Here is a 17,434-nt window from a genome sequence, read left to right as displayed (position 1 = left end):
GCTTGAACATGAACAGAAGCAGCTAGTTTATATAAAATTCACGGAAGGAGAACTTAAGGAACCTTTATGTACTCTTAAGTAAATACATTTAGTCTGCATCTTCTTACAGTCTGTCTCTCTCACAGCAATCACCAACAACCCGAGAATAAGCCCGAGAATAAGAACCCTTTTCTCGTTTCATTGCCTTGACACTTTTATTAAAATTTCAATACCCCTTGCTTTTTTAAAGAACTTTTTCTTAACTGAATTTTAACACCCAGCTTTTAGCTATAACTCATAACATGTAGGAGCGATTCGCTTTCAACAGCCCTCAGGTACTGTTTGGAAATTGGATCATTATAAGTATTATAAGTATTGCACTGACATGACGGTGTGTTGATAAACAATGGCATCAGCTTTAGCAGTGATGCACTACTTCATTTCAAGTCAACAGTTTACGATCAACATCTTTTTATTTCATGCAGTCTGTGTTAATCACACACTTTGTGTTTATCGGTGACAGTTTCTGTACTACAGGATTGTTATCAGCTGTATATCTTTTGTTTCTAGCAGAATACAATGTATAAAATTAATACCATTTCATTTCAGATTTATTCATAAGATGTGATTAGATCATTTGAATAGTTTAGATGCACATATTAACTGACTTGTACATAGATAGAATTACTTGTGCAATACTGCACCTCTAGATATCTGATGATTGATTGCGTTGTGCTTAGATGATGAATAATTTATGACAGCATGGGCCAATAGGCTTCGCATTGAAAGGTATTCTACAAGTAGCACAGATATCAGATGTATCCCCGCTGCTAAGGCAGACTCTGAACTTACACTTAAGGAAACATAGAAGACATTAACACATCATCAGATGTGGTTCTGTGCAGTGAGAAAAATCTATCAGTATTTGAATGAGGTATTTGAGCAAGTTTATTTTTTATAAGTGAGTATACTGTATGTATAGAGGATATGGTTAGAAGATTGTAATATGGAGGAGTCCATCTTGGCACTGAATTCTCTTAGCCTGGTTGAGAGAGCTGACACTTATGAAGCTGAAGTAGAGGATGAGTGGGATACGGATACTGAAGGTAAACAAACTTAACTATTCAGTTTTTTTTCTAAATTTGAAACATATTCATGAGATGATGAGACAACTTTTCACTTTCAGTAGAGGAAAAGAGTGTTGTGAAAGACATGTCCACAGCTGAGGTGTACCTTCAAGCATGTAAACTGATAGGTGTTGTTCCTGTCAGCTACTTCCTGAGAAACCTTGGCTGTGTCACCATTAACCTCAACCACCACGGCCTTGGCCCATTAGGGGGAAAAGCTCTAGCTATTGCTCTTGTGGTAAGGAAGATGATTACTTGATTACTCCAGTGTTAACAGGTGTTGAGCACAAACAATCTAATATATTGGATGCATGAGGCTTCTAAACAAAAATGACGCAATGCAACTGTCCTAAACCCATTCATATTTACTAAAAGTGTCTTTGTATTTTAAATAGACTGACACGCACACAACAACGCTTGGATTGGCTGATAATTTTCTCCTGGCCGAGGGAGCAAGATATATTGTGCAGATGCTGAAAGCCAATTTTACTATTCAGAATTTGGTAACATTCATGGTTATTACTATCATTATTAAAAATCACATACTTTATGGTCTGGTTTAAAACATTTCATTGTTTAGAATTGATAATCATAGTAATTTAGGAGCATCCATTAATACTTATATATCTATTTTTGTTATTTGTTTTAAATAATTATTATTAAGGTTTGTCAGATGATGCATAGTATTTGAGTGCAGGATGCATGTTTGTGCACTAGAGGTCAGTAGAGTTTGCAGATTTAATGATCCTCACTTTCTCCTGTAGGATCTCTCTGATAATCACCTTCAATCTGCAGGAGCTGAACATGTCACAAAGATGCTGTTGGAAAACGTGTCCATCAAATCAATCAGGCTTTCTGGTACTTTCTAAAACCATGATTTCATAAATGGTGTACCAAATCAATTAAGTAATAATAATCATTTTTAAATATTAAATACATAATAAATATTTATTTGTAATGTATTAACTCATCCCCTGGCCTTTTTATTTTTTATTTTTGAGGAATATTTCAGAAAATACACAAATTGTTAACTACTATTTAGCCAGCATCCATGCTAATAAATTTGAGGACACCAAGAATTAGGGAACACTCATTTTTGTCGAATCTATAATATGAATAACTGTTTAGTAATTTTAATATGACCACCTTAATTAGTATGATAATATTATTGAAAATAAAGCAAAAGAATGAGATGACATTTTTCTTCTATGATCTTTAATTAAGCTATATAACATACGGTGGCCGAGAAGTGCAAAACACATTAACAAATCCGAAAACAAAATAACAAATGCAAAACCAAAATAACAAATCCGAAAAAAAATGAACAAATTCAAAAACAAAACAACAAATCCGAAAACAAAACAACAAATCCGAAAACAAAACAACAAATCCGAAAACAAATGAACAAATCTGAAAACACAACGACAAAATTCAGACAAACCGGAAAAGGTAGGTATTGTTGGTAAATGGAAACTTACCGATCATTGGACGAGACTCCTGTCATTCACCTGTATATCTTGAATGACAGGTGTCTCATCCAATGATCTGTAAGTTTTCATTTACTAACTATTTTTTTTAATGTGTTAAATTGTTTTTGGATTTGTTTTGCACTTCTCGGCCACCGTATTATAAAGGGAGGATGTAGATTGGATACAGGTGAAGGTGATTTGTATGAAGGCGAGGCGCTGCGAGTTGCCGAGGGGGGGGCGTCGCAGGTGGTCCCCTGACAGAAAGTGTTCTGGTACCACAGATGAGTAGTGGGATGCTAATTTTTAGATTTTTAGATTTTGCATAACCAGTAATTGGGAACTCATTTAAATATTTCTGGTTAAATTTAGTTATATAGGGCTAGGATGTGCTCAACTGTGCTGAAGATTTATATTAATATTATACTTATTATAAAATTGATCCCAAATATAGATTGCAGTGAGGGACAAAATAAATGTGTTTTTTTCAGATTTCCATATTTGTACATATTTATACATGTAAAATCAGTGAGACACAGATGGCATCATGATCATGGTTGCTCATTTACTAATTATACATCCAATATCTTTTTATAAGATTTTTTTAAAACCAGATCTTTTGTTTCTTTCTTAATAGGAAATGAATTCTCAGAGGATGATGCCAAATGGTTTGCAGAAGCTTTTACAGTAAGTTGAAACATAATCCGCTGATATAAAAGTAAGTAAAAAAAGATTATTCTTGTTCCTTTCAAATGTCCTAATTTTGATCTCTTTATTTAGACCAACTACAGAGTGAAAGAGTTAGACCTGAGTAACAATAAATTCTGTGGAAGAGCGGGTGAATACTTCGGCCAAATGCTAGGTAGATAAAATGCAGGAAAAGTGTGAGGTGTGTATTAAACAAATTATATATGTGATAAAAACAATGCTTTTTATATTGATGCAGCTAATAATGAGGGTGTGGAAGTCCTTAATCTGAGTTGGAATCACCTGCGAATGAAGGGTGCTGTGGCTTTCTGTGCTGGCCTTAAAGTATGTAAAATATGCATCTATATCATTATGGTAGTTTGTCTAATTACTGTTGAGCCTGTGACAATGAAGAGACTGTTTAAAAAAATATTTGTGAATTGCAAATAGTTACTGCAATTTTTATTTTCTAATTCATAGTTCCAGTTGAAGCTTGGTTGTTTAGTCACATCTTCATTCTTCATTGTGGTGGTGTTTGGAGGCAAAAGTAAAAAAATTGTGTCACTGTCCAAATACTTATAGAATTGATGGTATAATAATTACCTAATAAGAACTAATAAGAGCGATATCTAACAATGTATTTTATTAAAATAAAGTTAACATAGTTTGATATACTCTGTATTTTAGTCTAAAATGCATTGTATTCAAAAGGCTTCATCAGCTGTCTCAGATGTAGACCTCAGACACACTTATTCATAGAGAAATGGAATTCATGCTGTAAGACAAAAAGTGTCTTCATTTTAACTTTTTTTCCATCAGGTTAATGTGTTTTTAAAACACTTAGACCTCTCCTGGAACGGCTTTGGCAATGAAGGTGCTCTGGCTTTGGGTGAAGCTCTTAAATTCAACAACACATTAGTGTACCTTGACCTCAGTAACAACCGCATCAACGATGAAGGAGTAGGAATGCTTTGCAGAGGCCTTGAGACCAACGACACACTCAGAACACTGAAGGTGGGTGTGAAGCAGTTTAAGTTTTAAAATAATAAAAAATAATATTAATAGAAGAAATAGAATAATACAAGAAGAAGCAGAAGCAAAGCAAAAAGAAAAAAGTTAAACTAATAATAAAAACAGCAACAACAATGTTTTATATATAGGCCAATTCATAAATTAAAATATAGTATAAAGTGCTGGAAAGAGGGAATAAACACATCATGGGAAACAGCAGAAAAAAAAACATTTATAATTAAAGTTGTAAAAAAACAAACACACTTTGTTAACAAAATAATCAAATCACAGTAAACTTAATAATAATAATAATCATCATCATCGTCATCAACATCATCATAGGAAGACGAAAAAGCAGTTCAAAGTGTGTTCCATATAAGTTCACTGTATAAAAGGGGAAAAAAACTGTATGGGAAAAAGCAGAAAGTAAGAAAAACTAATGATAGAAATTACCATTTCTTTTTTTTACCATCATTCTAAAATAGTAGTGAAATTAAATAAGGGTCCCTGGTGGTCTAGTGGTTAGGATGCTGCGCTCTCACCTCTACAGCCCGCGTTCAATCCACGGTCAGGGACCAACCCCAGCCACTCTCAGCGCCGGTCCCAAGCCCGGATAAATGGGGAGGGTTGTGTTAGGAAGGGCATCCAGCGTAAAAACATGTACCAAATCAAACATGCGGAGGATCTGCTGTGGCGACCCCTAACGGGAGAAGCCGAAAGAAATAAGTAAAATAGAAATTGTCATAGCAGAGCAAATGACTGTGTTTCTTTTTAAATATGTAATACAAATTAAATAAATCTCTCTCAACAATATTATATAGGGGTTAAATAATTGTGACATGGCGATCTTAACAAAATATACTGTTACACACAAATACTACATCATACATTTTCTGTGTTGATTTTATGTATCACTAAACTCATTAAGAAGACATCCAAAGCAGAATCCTGCACTTTGACAAGATTTTTATTTATAAATCCTTAAATATATATATATAAGCTATAAGCCGTCAGGCACTTGCTGTTAAATGTGACGTGAGTATATATAATAATAATATATACATAAAGCCATCAGGCACTTGCTGTTTAACATGACTCATTTGACTTGTCCCATACAGTTTGAAAAGTAAATGTTGTGCCTTCTTGCAGCTGGCTTATAATTCTGTAACAGTAGAAGGGGCCTTGGCTTTGATACGTGTCATAAAGAACTCTCTGAAAACAGCTCTCGAGGAGATCAACATATGTGTGAGTCTCATGTATGACATTAAACACAGTTACAACCCAGAAAACACACCCCAGCCCTTTATTATATCTCTTGTTTCTTTAAACATTTCACAATGTAAACGGTTATTAGATAGAATATGCATCGGTTCTGTTTGTCACACATATAACCAATGCTACTAAAACACCTCTTTATGGCTCTGTTTGTGTGCTAGAATGTGCTGGTGAATGAAATATTTGTACAGCTGCTGGAGTTGACATGTCAAGAACACCTTGGTTTAGAGGTGCATTATGGTGGCGTTGGAGGATTTCTTGCCAAAAAGCCTCCGAAGAGGCTAGACCCGATGAAAGTCATTCAGGTACATAAGGAATGTTTATTTATGCAGCAATGACTGTGAAAGCAGTTATAAAAATGAGACAAATATACTATAAATGTCATGTATGTGTTATTTTGCAGGATTATCTTGATCAGCGCAAGCTTCGCCTGTGGGATTTCTTCCGCAACATTGATAAAGATGGGACAATGCATGTTCCTGTCTCAGAATTCAGAAAGGCTGTGCAGGCATGACACCATGTCCATGTTATTGCATTTTGCTGATGCATTTGCAGTGTTTTGGACAACTGAATCAAACTCACAGTTGATTCGATATTTTGATCTCTGCATGCATCGATTATGTACATGTATAAATCTGAACAAAAAACCCAAAGACCTTTGGGGTGTTAAAAAAGGTTTGGTATTCATAAAATATAAAACGTATGTAAAATATGACATACGTAACATATACATAAAGTATTTCAGCATATAATCTTGGCATCTTTAGACTGTTTTGCTATCAGTGCTATCAGCTATCAGTAAACTTTCTCGTAATTCCTTATTCAGAGTAAAATTATTATAAATATGTATTTGCCAGTTGCTTGTTTGTGTGTAAGGGTCTTATAAGGATAACTATAAGGTTATTTTCAGGGTGTTACTTTCTGTTACAGCAATCTAACATTCCACTGGATCGCATCCAGCTTGAACAGCTCATCCAAAAACTAGACCGGGAAGGAACAGGCATGGTAGATTATAGGTGCGATGATTTCTTCAAGGCAATCAGTTTATTAATACAAATCAAACCTATTACCTTTTAAACTTCATATTTCTTTATTTATGTTTGCTCTAGTTTTAACATTTGCCTAGTCATAGTTAGCAATATTTGCAATATCATATCTACCGATAGAAATGTTTCATGGGTTTTATCCAGGATAAATAACATGTTACCTTATTTTTATTTTTATTTTAATAGTACTGTGTTATAATGCAGAAAAAGAAACTCTACTGTCTTAATTAGCACCTCTTGTTGGCATCCTACAGAGGCTTGGCAGACACAAGAAAGCAGATGATGCGGGACCACCGGCGCCAGCTGCGCAAAGTAGAGTCCCGGCAGAAGAAGGAGAAGCAGAAAAGTGATCGCATCCTAAAGACCTTTCAGTCCGCTGTCGAGGCAGTTACTCCTCGTACCTCCATAGTCATGTCACCAGGAGGGATTAAAGACAATTCCAGCAGCGGCCCACAGCGCTTCTCAGCCACCCCCCTTAGTTCCTGGCACCACATCATAATTTCCAACAGCAGTCATTACTCCGTCACCAACATGAGCAGCGGGCAAGTTCAATTTCCTTTAATAGGGAATTGTGCATCCTCCAGGCCCCTGAGTTCCCCAGCCATGCGCTCTTACTCACAACCTAACTTAATCATCAATCACAGCTCTCTGCCTTCTCTAACCAAACCTGCATCAGCCCAGGGCATGAACACTATATCCAATCCAACTGAAACAACCAACAAACTTAGTCCCACTGACAACAACCTGACCAGATCAAGACCGGCATTACACCCTGAGCAACTCACTGTAAAAGTTTCCAATAGGAAGAAAAAGAAAAGTAAAAAAAAATAAAAAGCTGAGAAGTTATTTACGCAACAGAATGTAATGTGAATGTTACATTTAGAAAGATATAGTGAGATTAATATACAAATGCATGTATTTTTCTGAATCTTGCCTGTATAGCTGTATCAAGATATGTAATAGTGTAATAAGTGACACAAATGTACAATGCTATATAGATATAATTGTGTACAAGTATAAATTATGACATTAAATAAACTTTTCTTCATATGCTTATTTTTTTCTATGACATAGTAGTAGACTTGGGGGGCAGAACAGTGGTGCAGTGGATGATCTTGTTACCACAGAGTCTCCAGTTTAATCCTGAGTATTGCTCTTTAAGTGAAGGTTGGAATACTCTTCATATGAGTTCCTCATTCTCATCCACATGGTTCATTACTCTCTCTTAAAAAACATGCAAGTAGTTAGATTGGCTACATTGAATTGTCCATATATATATAGTGAAAAACCATAACCTTGCATTCCTGCCTCACACCTGGGGCTCTTAGTAGAATCAGAGCCTGACTAACCTGAAAATAAAAATACTGAAAATAAATTCATCAATAAATTCATCAATGGAAGAAGCAGATTATAAAGATTTATCCAGCCTGAATTTCTTTATTGCTCTGATAGGTCAGAATATAAAATATATTTTACAGTACATCAGTAAAGAAATGTAAAAAAAAAATAAAATAAAAATATAAAATACTGAATTATTGCATACAAGCATCCTGCCTTAGCCTTTTGTGTGTGAAGCTTGACCTGCCTTCAAGGTTCCCTCCCCTATTTTAAAGACATGCCTTATACAAGCTAGATACTATATGATGATGTCTCAACAAAACAAAAAAAATGCACATTTAATGGCTTATATTTAATATCTTGGGATATAAAAAGCCACATAGGATGCCTTCATTTCAAGTTTTGTGCTGGTCTTTGTTTTCAAGTTTTCAAGTGACAATTCCTCGACTCTAGATCATGAGTGTGATCATACCAGATTGGAAAGATGCATAATGTATCATATATAAATACGCCTGTATCCAGTAGTCATAATTGTAAGTGTGATGTTTACAGAACGGTTTATTACACCGATATTATAGCAAACAGCTGTTTCAGCTGTTAAAAAGTAACTGTGAGAAGATGCCAGCTGATAACTTATTACTGTTATGATAATCATCCTTTAAAAAGCAAGAGAGCATTGACTTCTGAAGCAGAAGCAATCTACATGATTCACAATGATCACCATACTCTGCTTTCTCATCTTCCTCAGGGACACTCTTGCCTTTGGGGTAAGTTGTTAGTCAGTTGTCTGTTTTCATTGTGTTATTGCAAAAGTGGTCTGGAATGTACAATGTCATCCTTTTATTTAACAAAGTCTGTAGATACCTGGCTTGGGAAGAATGGGACTCTGACTCCAAACCAGCCATGCACCTGTGAGGCTTGGCTACCAGATACAATATTCCCCATGGGGGAGCTGGAGCTGCTGGAAAGGTCCTCAGTGCAGATCACTCACAAGTTAGAGCTTGAGATCATCAAGGTATCAGACAAACATCAACAAAATAATGAACTCGTGCACGATCTTTCTTTCTTTCATTATTTTCTTTGTTGTTGTTTTTTTTACAGATTGAGATATTTGAGAGTAAGCTTACGATTTACATGGAGAAGATTGTGAATCTCACAGCTCTGGTTGGGATCATGGAGCATGACCCTGATTCTTATACTGAGATCCAAATACAGGAAGTGAAGATTCAGATAAAGCAAATAGAAGCTCTAATTGTGGAGCTTCAGACATCCATTGAGGTTTCTTCTACAGTACTTGTCAGCATTCGCAAAGAGGTAAAACACACCAGATGTATTGAGGTATAATGTTTTATCCTGTGTCAGGTGTTGCTGTTGCTGAATTGTTGGAGTGACATATGACATATTTCTTCATCAACCCAAATTATGTGAACGTTTTAAAGCGAAAATCACATTTTAATTAAGCTGCCTGATTAATGCAATTGAAATCAGATTGTTCCCTATATATATATATATATATATACATGCCATCGAGAAACACATTTCAGTTCAGAAAAGCATGTAGTTGTCAGAACCACATGATAAGAGTTTACTCAAACCACCACAAATATATGTGATATTTTATACCATATAATGTTCATCATACAGGTCACTGCCATGATTGTTATCTTGACTCAACTGGAGATGACCTATGACAAGAACTTGGTACTGTTGACACGGAGAGAATACATCAAGCTTCAGCAGAAACTGGAGGAATGTGAGAGGCGCCACAATGAGATCTTTAATCCCAGCATCGGTAAGCCTCAGTACATGGACACAATTGTTGTCTTTGTAGAAACATAAATGGCTCATACTTTTGACTTTTTTCCTCTCTAGGTTCTTGTGAGCACGGTTTCATATCAAGACTCAGTAAACCATTGATTAGCCACCTGAACGCACATCTGAATGCAGGTCACAAATATGGAGGATGGGGCAAAGATTCAAACCCTGTGTCTGGCTCTGAAAATATGTACTGGTACTCAGGTTTTTCTAATACTCTGGTTAGCCAAGTTAATATTTATGCAGACTACTACAGATTAATCATGAGACAGCCAATGAAAACCCATGAGCTTTATACCAGTCGTGACTGGAGAGGTCTTGGTAATAACTACATTGTGCGTGGTAACACCCTGTACTATCAGTTCAGAGAACCTTTCAGCATGGGCAAATACAACATGACCAGTCAGAGTGCAGAGTACAGGGTGGTACCAAGCGCCAGTAACAGATTCTCTTACTTTTATTCAGGAAACCAAAACCTAGATTTTGCAGCTGATGAAAATGGGTTGTGGGTTACATATGCTACAGACGAATCGAAGGGCAAAATGAGTCTGGGAAAGATAGATGAGGCAGCATTTGCTTTAAAGGAAGTTTATGAAATGAATATCTACAAACCATCAGTAGGCAATTCCTTTATGGTCTGTGGAGTCCTTTATGCTACCAGATCTGTAGATATTAAGACGGAGGAAATCTTTTACATTTATAACACACACACAAGACAGGAGAGTTATGTTAGCATTCCGTTTGAAAAGTTTCAAGAAATGTATGTTTACCTTGATTACAATCCCATCGACCAGAAACTTTACATGTATAATGATGGATATTTTGTCAGCTATCATGTGTGGTTCCACCAGAATAAGAACAAGGCACAGGTTCTAATTTGAATAATGCTGAAATGTGCACAAACCTGAAATGTCCTGTACTGCATTTCACGTCTTATTAATAAAATATTCTGAGCAGTATTTCATGAATGAATGTTTTTATTAGTCCATAATGCACACACACACACACACATATGCTCACACACGTGCATATACACACATTCATTTCTTAATTTTATTTTATTTTTTGTCTTTTACAATACAGTTTGATATTTTCACAAAACAAACATGCAAAATAAAAATAAAAAAAAAATTTTTAAATGCTCACTCAAAACGTCACATTGCTCCATTTCCACACATTTACTTAAAAAATTATAAAAACATAGCTGCACATTTTTAAATAATTTTATCTATGGAAAAAAAAAGAATGCAAAATGCAACAATACTACTGTACTATTGCATCTAATATGAGTTTTTATATGTAAAACCCCCTTAAACATATATAGATATTATAAAATATTAAATGAGTCTGCAGAAATTAAATTGTGGTTAATTCTAAGTCTATACTCTAAGATACATATTTTTATTAACATTCAACAAAATCCCAAATTAATGTAGATCTCTATACCATAATGACAAATAACACTTTGATACATTTTCCTAATTTTACCGTCAGTAAAAACATAAATCAATAAAGCCTATGTTATTGTTTTATTTTCTACAAGATGTATTATTTTAATTCAGATGCATAACTGCTGTGCATTTAAAAATGACCCATCATTTAAAAAAATAAAAGCTAGCATATCTGATCTTAATATTGTTTTTGTAAAGCACAAGGTTTACAATAGCGGAGAATTAATTTGGATGATGATTTTATTATTTATTTTCTTAAAATCTGCTATTTTTCTTTGGAACTTAGTAAGAACTCTTTTAACCTCTTCCTAGTAACTGTAACAATTTTAATAGATATAAATAATTTTTTCTTAAAAAATTAAAAAATAACTTTTAGACATATTGGTACAATCTTTGTATTTTTTCTGTACATCACACTGGACTGTTTATTGCAATTACATAATAAAAAGTAATGTTTTCTTATTCTTGGTTTTAACACATGTAAATCTTAAAAATAATGTAGTGCTGGTTGCATATATTTAACAGAAAATAGGCCATAAATGTGGGTCAATGTTTGATCAGATCTCAGTAAATAATTGCAGCTTGTATTCGTTTATTTAGAAGATATACAGCAGTTACCACTGCACACTGTCCTATTTTTTCATGTATTTCATGTATTTCCAAGTCCAAAAATGTCATGCTTACACAATTCAAATGCATCCTATACACTTGTGTGCCTCCAGCTTTGAGTATTATAGAGAAATATAGTGGAAATGAATAAGTTCATTGGGATATTGTCCTGAATGAAAGAATAAACAAACAAACAAATGAATGAACGAACAAACGAACGAATGCAGATTAATAGGAAATGCCAGAAACAAATGAACACAAATCTTGCTTTGTTTAAGCATTACTACTATTATTGCTCTGGGTAAGAATGCTGCTATAAATATTAATTAAATAAAATATTTGTTTTTACTTAATATTTTCTTTATCATTTATAAATCATCTATTATTTCTTAAAACTTGCATGAAATTTATAATTAAATAAAACAATTAGATTCAGAAATCTGATTAAATGTCCTGACCTGATATTTCAGTGATCATTTTACTCTTACCAACAATGTATTTTTAAAAAGTATAGGCATATAATATAGCTAAGAAAAACAATGAAATGTAGGATGATATATTTATTACAGCTTAGAGTTTATCTAAGCAAAGAAGTAGGAATTCCTGTCTTAGCGACTGTGTTTTTTGTACTTACAGTATAATTACTAATTAAACCAGACTTAAGTACAGTAAGTATATTTACAGTATTTGTCAACATTATCAGACATTATCAGGTATTTTGTTTTTTAATAAACACATAAACAAGAGTGGTTATAATAAAAATGTTCTCAGATATTATCTGTCAAGGCCCAGCTTCCAAAATATATTTTATAATGAAGACCACTCTAAATAGCATTAACTGAAAACTCTGCTTACACTCTGGAAATGACTATGATTTGGTTATTGTTTCAGATGTTACCAGCAATATATTTTCTCACATCATCTCCGTGTAATTTAACAACTTCCTTTGCAACCCAATAAATCATGACTTTCTATTGCCTCATTAGTTCATAACATCTAAAACAAACATGGCTGTAAACATAAGTTGTCTCCCATAAGTTATTTTAAAATCAACCTACAATAACCATGAGAATTTGAAAAGCTGTTCAGGATATCTCAAGGATACCTCTGTCTTTAAAAGCCAATGACTTGGACAGGCAATAGTCACTCAACAAAGAAAGCCTAAGACATGATGCATCACATTCTTCTGCTGCTCTTGTTGGCTGGCTCAACATACGGTTGGCTGGTGGGCATTGTCTTTGAATCTGATTCTTCAAAATTATAAAAGTACTGTCTGTCATCTTATTTTATTCTCCTATTTTTTTGCAGCCAGTGGAGCAGTGGGGCTCTGGAAATGTCACGGGCACTGTGGGAGAATCTGGGCAGTGTATCTGCAAAGTATATCTTCCTGACACAACATTCCCAGCAGATCGTGTGGATATTGTGCAGATTACTTCGAATAAGCTGAGTGTTGATGTGGAGATCCATATCAACAAGGTACAATACATTCTACTACATGCTGATGCTTCGTTTTTATAAGATTGGATTAGATTAGATTCAACTTTTTTTGTCATGTTACAGTACAAGGCAAAGAAATACAGTAAGCATCTATCCAGAAGTGCATTGGTATACAATTTACATATGTACAGGTTGGTAAGGCTCTGATATATGATAGATATGAATAATAATGATAAATGAATGAATAATATATAAATAATATGAATATAAATAAACTGTACACAGAAAGGGGTTTTATTGGGTTTTATACATATGTGCAAAATGATATGGAGAGTGCAAACAGTGTATAGTATTCAGTTGTGTGAGTCTTGGTTGGGGGGGCATGGTAGTGAGGGGTGGAGGGTAGGTGGTGCTACCGGGTTGCAAAGTTTAGCATGGTAGCAGCTGTGGGGAAAAGGCTGTTCCAGAACCTACTTGTATTGGTCCGGAGGCTCCTGTAGCACCTTTCAAAGAGCAGGACTGCAAACAGTTTGTGGGCAGGGTGACAGAAATCCTTTGTGATGTTGTCACAAACATATTGGAGAAAACAGTGATTACCCTACAAAATGTTTTCCCCTCTTCCTCAGGTGGTTTATATAAAAGCCCAGCTGGTTATTCTTCTCTCGGAACTCACCAACTTAACCAGTCGTTTGGATATACTGGAGAGCGGACCTGACAAGTACATCAAACTGGAGTTTGACCTCCTAAGAGTCGAGCTGCGTGAGTTTGAGTCCCTGGTCACACACCTGAAAACATCCCTTAATTCCTCCTCACCAATCTTTGACAGTCTTTATAATGAGGTAAGTGATAAATTATTTGAATACTGGTGAAACATCAGTTCACATTATTGATTATGAGTGACTGTGTGTTCATATCTCATGAAATCTTTTCTGAATTAGTGCCAATTGTAGGTCATTTTGACAACCTTATACATCTTTTTTTTAAGATCCGCAATATGAGCCTGACTGTAGACCTGCTAGAAAGCTATGACAAGAGCAACTTAGAAGTAATCCGCCTTGAGTTTATCAAACTTCAGAAGAAGCTGGAGAAATGCAGAGATGAACAAGATAACTTCTCCAATGCAGCCATTGGTAATGTTCTTGAATTATTTACATTGAAATGTCTAAGATGTGATGCTCCATTATTCTCATTAATCGTTTGAGCATGTCAAAATATTTGTTTAGCTTGGTCAATAGTGAATTAATTCATTTAATAATTGGTGCATAGTATATGACAATTAATAATAAAGTGTATAGTTAAGCATATAATTCTAAGAAATATTGTAGGTACTATCAATCTTCTTCATTCAATACATGTATAGCTAGTGAAAAGTATAAGCATGCACAAGTAATAAAAAATAGTGCTTTAACATGTTTTCAAACATTTAACAGAATGTATGAAATATAAAGCAATAAGTATGGATACATTTTGCAAGCATTTGTAGGAACTAAATAATTACCAGTAAACCAGCTATGCCCTGAAAAGACACATTTTTAATATACAACATGCAGAGGATGTACTAAGTTTTGCCTATAAAACCCTGTATTAACTGATTTTATGCTAGGAAGTCATGCTATAAAATGAAGCGCTTTCAAACCTTTTTTCTTTGCAAATGCATATCGCTAAACACTGTTTTCTCTTGTCAGGTTCCTGCAAGCATGGAGGTATTCTGAGAATCAGCAAGCCTGTAGTTAGCCAGTTGAATGCAGATTTGAGTGGAAGCTATTTATATGGAGGATGGGGCAAAGACTCTAGCCCTGTGCCTGGTTATGAAAACATGTACTGGTACTCTGCATTCACTAACACACTGCTGAGTAGAATTCATGTTTATGCCGACTACTACAGGTTAATCATGAGACAGCCAATGAAAACTCATGAGCTTTATACCAGTCGTGACTGGAGAGGTCTCGGTAATAACTACATTATTCATGGGAACAACCTGTACTATCAGTTCAGAGAACCTTTCAGCATGGGCAAATACAACATGACCAGTCAGACAGCTGAGTACCGGGTGGTGCCGAGTGCCAGTAACAGATTCTCTTACCAATATTCCGACAATCAGAACTTAGACTTTGCAGCTGATGAGAATGGGTTGTGGGTGACGTACGCTACAGAGAAAGCAAAGGGCAAACTTGTGCTGGGCAAAATAGATGAGGCAGCATTTGCGCTGTCAGAGGTTTGGGAAACTGGCATTTTCAAACAATCTGTCACGAATGCTTTCATGATATGTGGTGTTCTTTATGCTACACGATCTATTGATGCCCAAAAGGAAGAGATCTTTTACACGTACAACACACACACGAGACAGGAAAACTATGTTAGTATTCAGTTTGAAAAGTTCCAAGATTTTTATGTCAACTTGGACTATAACCCTAGAGATCAGAAACTCTACATGTTCAACAATGGCTATTATGTCTCTTATAATGTCAAGTTTAAGGGTGCCTAGACAAAGACCAAATACACAGAAAAATCTAAAGATGTGAAGGTAATTCTCTGTTTAATTAAATGGACATGTTCGATGTTCTGTTTTGGAAATGAATAAAATCAATTTAAGCAATAATAAGGGTGTTTTCTTTAATTACTTTTGTTATGTTTGGGTACGTGTGAACGGGTGTGTGAATGAATACCTGTGACCCTGATCAAGACAAGGATGAATTGATAAAGAAATCAATTTCACACTAATCACAGTAATCACAATTTCACAGAGTATCCAATCCAACATTTCAAAAAGTCCAAACATACAGACACAGGACATACAATACATAAACTCAATTAGCATAACAATTATTATAAGAAGTTGTGTAATATCTAAAATATTTGAGGTTAAGTAATATTAAATTAATTTCTTTATATTTTTTTACGTCTAACTCGTTCTTTAATTTAAGTAATGGTTTACATTTAGTAAGCCCTGAGGCACTGACGACAGAGTGGATCATGGAAAGTGATGTGATACTCTTACAATCTAGGTTCCATTTTATGTAACCTGATCCCCCTGAGCCCCTCTGTGCCCACATCACCTCTCCTCCTTTCTCTGCTCTTGAGCTTCTCGACCCAGCTGCTCTCTGAAAATACACTAATTACCCACAAGCTCCTGCACCTCCCTCACAGTCTGTAATATTACATCACACTGTCTTATTTTATTATCATGTGAGACGAATGCTTATTGAGGTATAAGGTGTGGCATGTGCAGAGATAGCGAAGGGGCGCACATTAATTGGGTGGGAAACACCATTAATTATGTATAGAAAGATGTTGCTTTTGCAGATTTTGTTCCTAAGTGTGAAAGGAAATGCCACATAATGACTGGTTTCACATATATATATATATATAACAGCATCTATACATATAACAGCATTTATTTTGTAGCAGTGATTCTTGATCTAATGGTTACACTCAGTGGTGGGCAGTCAGGACCAGCAAATCCTTCTCTGCTGGCCTAAACACTATCAGAAGCACTGTCCTACATTTACTACCAAAATTCTAATATTTGTTTCATGAAATTGTATGAATTTATTCCCAACAGTTTATTCTCTTCATTTCGTAGCGTTTTCTTGGCTGCACTGCTTCCAGTACGTTAGATTTTTTGTCCAATCAGATTTCAGCCTCTATGTGCTGCCATGTCAATTTAATCTGTCCAGGGCCTTCATAGTCTGTACTGCTGGCCTTTTTACCATAGAGAATATTATCAATGACTCTGTTTCTTTAACCAATCAGATTTCATATTCACCAGCAAGCTGGCCCAGAATAGCGTCAGCATTTTTCCGTCCTCTGATTGGTTGTTCAGAGGGAAACTGTTACAGCCAAGTTCGACTGGCAAAACACTTATGTAGCACTCTGCACACATTAATACATCAGAGATACACTTTTTTATGCCTTCGGGGGAAGAAAAAATTGAAATTGTCGGCCAACCCCGAAGCTAGCTAGCGTGTCTCAGCCCGGGAAAGAGTTTGTTCACCACTTCCAGACCAGTGAATACGAGCAGTACCACTGCATTACAGCCTCTGAGGAGCGGTGCAAATTATGAGTCTGCATCTCTGGTGAGTAGGTTGTATTTTATTTACATTTTGCCATGTTATTAGACAAATATTGATTCTGAACTGCTCCAGATGATGTAGGTGGCACAGTTGTGGTTGTAGTTTAGAGGTTTGGAGTTG

At 35.2% G+C, this 17,434-nt stretch overlaps 3 protein-coding genes across 3 annotated transcripts; all 3 read left to right on the top strand.

Annotated features, from left to right (window-relative positions):
* Positions 1–985: 985 nt before the first annotated feature.
* On the top strand, positions 986–7,639 carry LOC124390097 (leucine-rich repeat-containing protein 74A). The gene is made up of 13 exons (XM_046855809.1): positions 986–1,085; positions 1,166–1,344; positions 1,502–1,609; positions 1,871–1,964; positions 3,210–3,259; positions 3,353–3,434; positions 3,519–3,604; positions 4,079–4,273; positions 5,420–5,515; positions 5,707–5,850; positions 5,949–6,053; positions 6,476–6,561; positions 6,846–7,639. Exons 1-13 carry the CDS (start codon positions 986–988, stop codon positions 7,420–7,422), a joined length of 1,902 nt encoding a protein of 633 aa, XP_046711765.1. The 3' UTR covers positions 7,423–7,639.
* A 1,007-nt stretch (positions 7,640–8,646) lies between these two features.
* Positions 8,647–10,703, top strand: olfm4.1 (olfactomedin 4, tandem duplicate 1). The gene is made up of 5 exons (XM_046856269.1): positions 8,647–8,696; positions 8,783–8,944; positions 9,031–9,243; positions 9,574–9,721; positions 9,802–10,703. Exons 2-5 carry the CDS (start codon positions 8,873–8,875, stop codon positions 10,623–10,625), a joined length of 1,257 nt encoding a protein of 418 aa, XP_046712225.1. The 5' UTR covers positions 8,647–8,696; positions 8,783–8,872; the 3' UTR covers positions 10,626–10,703.
* A 2,254-nt stretch (positions 10,704–12,957) lies between these two features.
* Positions 12,958–15,840, top strand: olfm4.2 (olfactomedin 4, tandem duplicate 2). The gene is made up of 5 exons (XM_046856258.1): positions 12,958–13,029; positions 13,113–13,280; positions 13,868–14,080; positions 14,227–14,371; positions 14,927–15,840. Exons 1-5 carry the CDS (start codon positions 12,973–12,975, stop codon positions 15,724–15,726), a joined length of 1,383 nt encoding a protein of 460 aa, XP_046712214.1. The 5' UTR covers positions 12,958–12,972; the 3' UTR covers positions 15,727–15,840.
* The last annotated feature ends 1,594 nt before the right edge of the window (positions 15,841–17,434 follow it).

Source organism: Silurus meridionalis, chromosome 8, assembly GCF_014805685.1.
Source record: "Silurus meridionalis isolate SWU-2019-XX chromosome 8, ASM1480568v1, whole genome shotgun sequence".
Classification (NCBI taxonomy): domain Eukaryota; kingdom Metazoa; phylum Chordata; class Actinopteri; order Siluriformes; family Siluridae; genus Silurus; species Silurus meridionalis.
The sequence above is the reverse complement of the archived record's forward strand: the minus strand, read 5'-3'. Positions and strand labels throughout refer to the sequence as shown.

Excerpts from the sequence above, each read along its gene's own strand:
- LOC124390097 (XM_046855809.1), top strand. The coding sequence starts at position 986 with ATGGAGGAGTCCATCTTGGCACTGAATTCTCTTAGCCTGGTTGAGAGA. Across the intron at positions 1,086-1,165 it reads GTGGGATACGGATACTGAAG|TAGAGGAAAAGAGTGTTGTG; the intron begins GTAAACAAACTT and ends TTTCACTTTCAG. Across the intron at positions 4,274-5,419 it reads ACACACTCAGAACACTGAAG|CTGGCTTATAATTCTGTAAC; the intron begins GTGGGTGTGAAG and ends GCCTTCTTGCAG.
- olfm4.1 (XM_046856269.1), top strand. The coding sequence starts at position 8,873 with ATGGGGGAGCTGGAGCTGCTGGAAAGGTCCTCAGTGCAGATCACTCAC. Across the intron at positions 9,244-9,573 it reads TTGTCAGCATTCGCAAAGAG|GTCACTGCCATGATTGTTAT; the intron begins GTAAAACACACC and ends TTCATCATACAG. Across the intron at positions 9,722-9,801 it reads GATCTTTAATCCCAGCATCG|GTTCTTGTGAGCACGGTTTC; the intron begins GTAAGCCTCAGT and ends TTTCCTCTCTAG.
- olfm4.2 (XM_046856258.1), top strand. The coding sequence starts at position 12,973 with ATGATGCATCACATTCTTCTGCTGCTCTTGTTGGCTGGCTCAACATAC. Across the intron at positions 13,281-13,867 it reads TGGAGATCCATATCAACAAG|GTGGTTTATATAAAAGCCCA; the intron begins GTACAATACATT and ends CCTCTTCCTCAG. Across the intron at positions 14,081-14,226 it reads TTGACAGTCTTTATAATGAG|ATCCGCAATATGAGCCTGAC; the intron begins GTAAGTGATAAA and ends CTTTTTTTTAAG.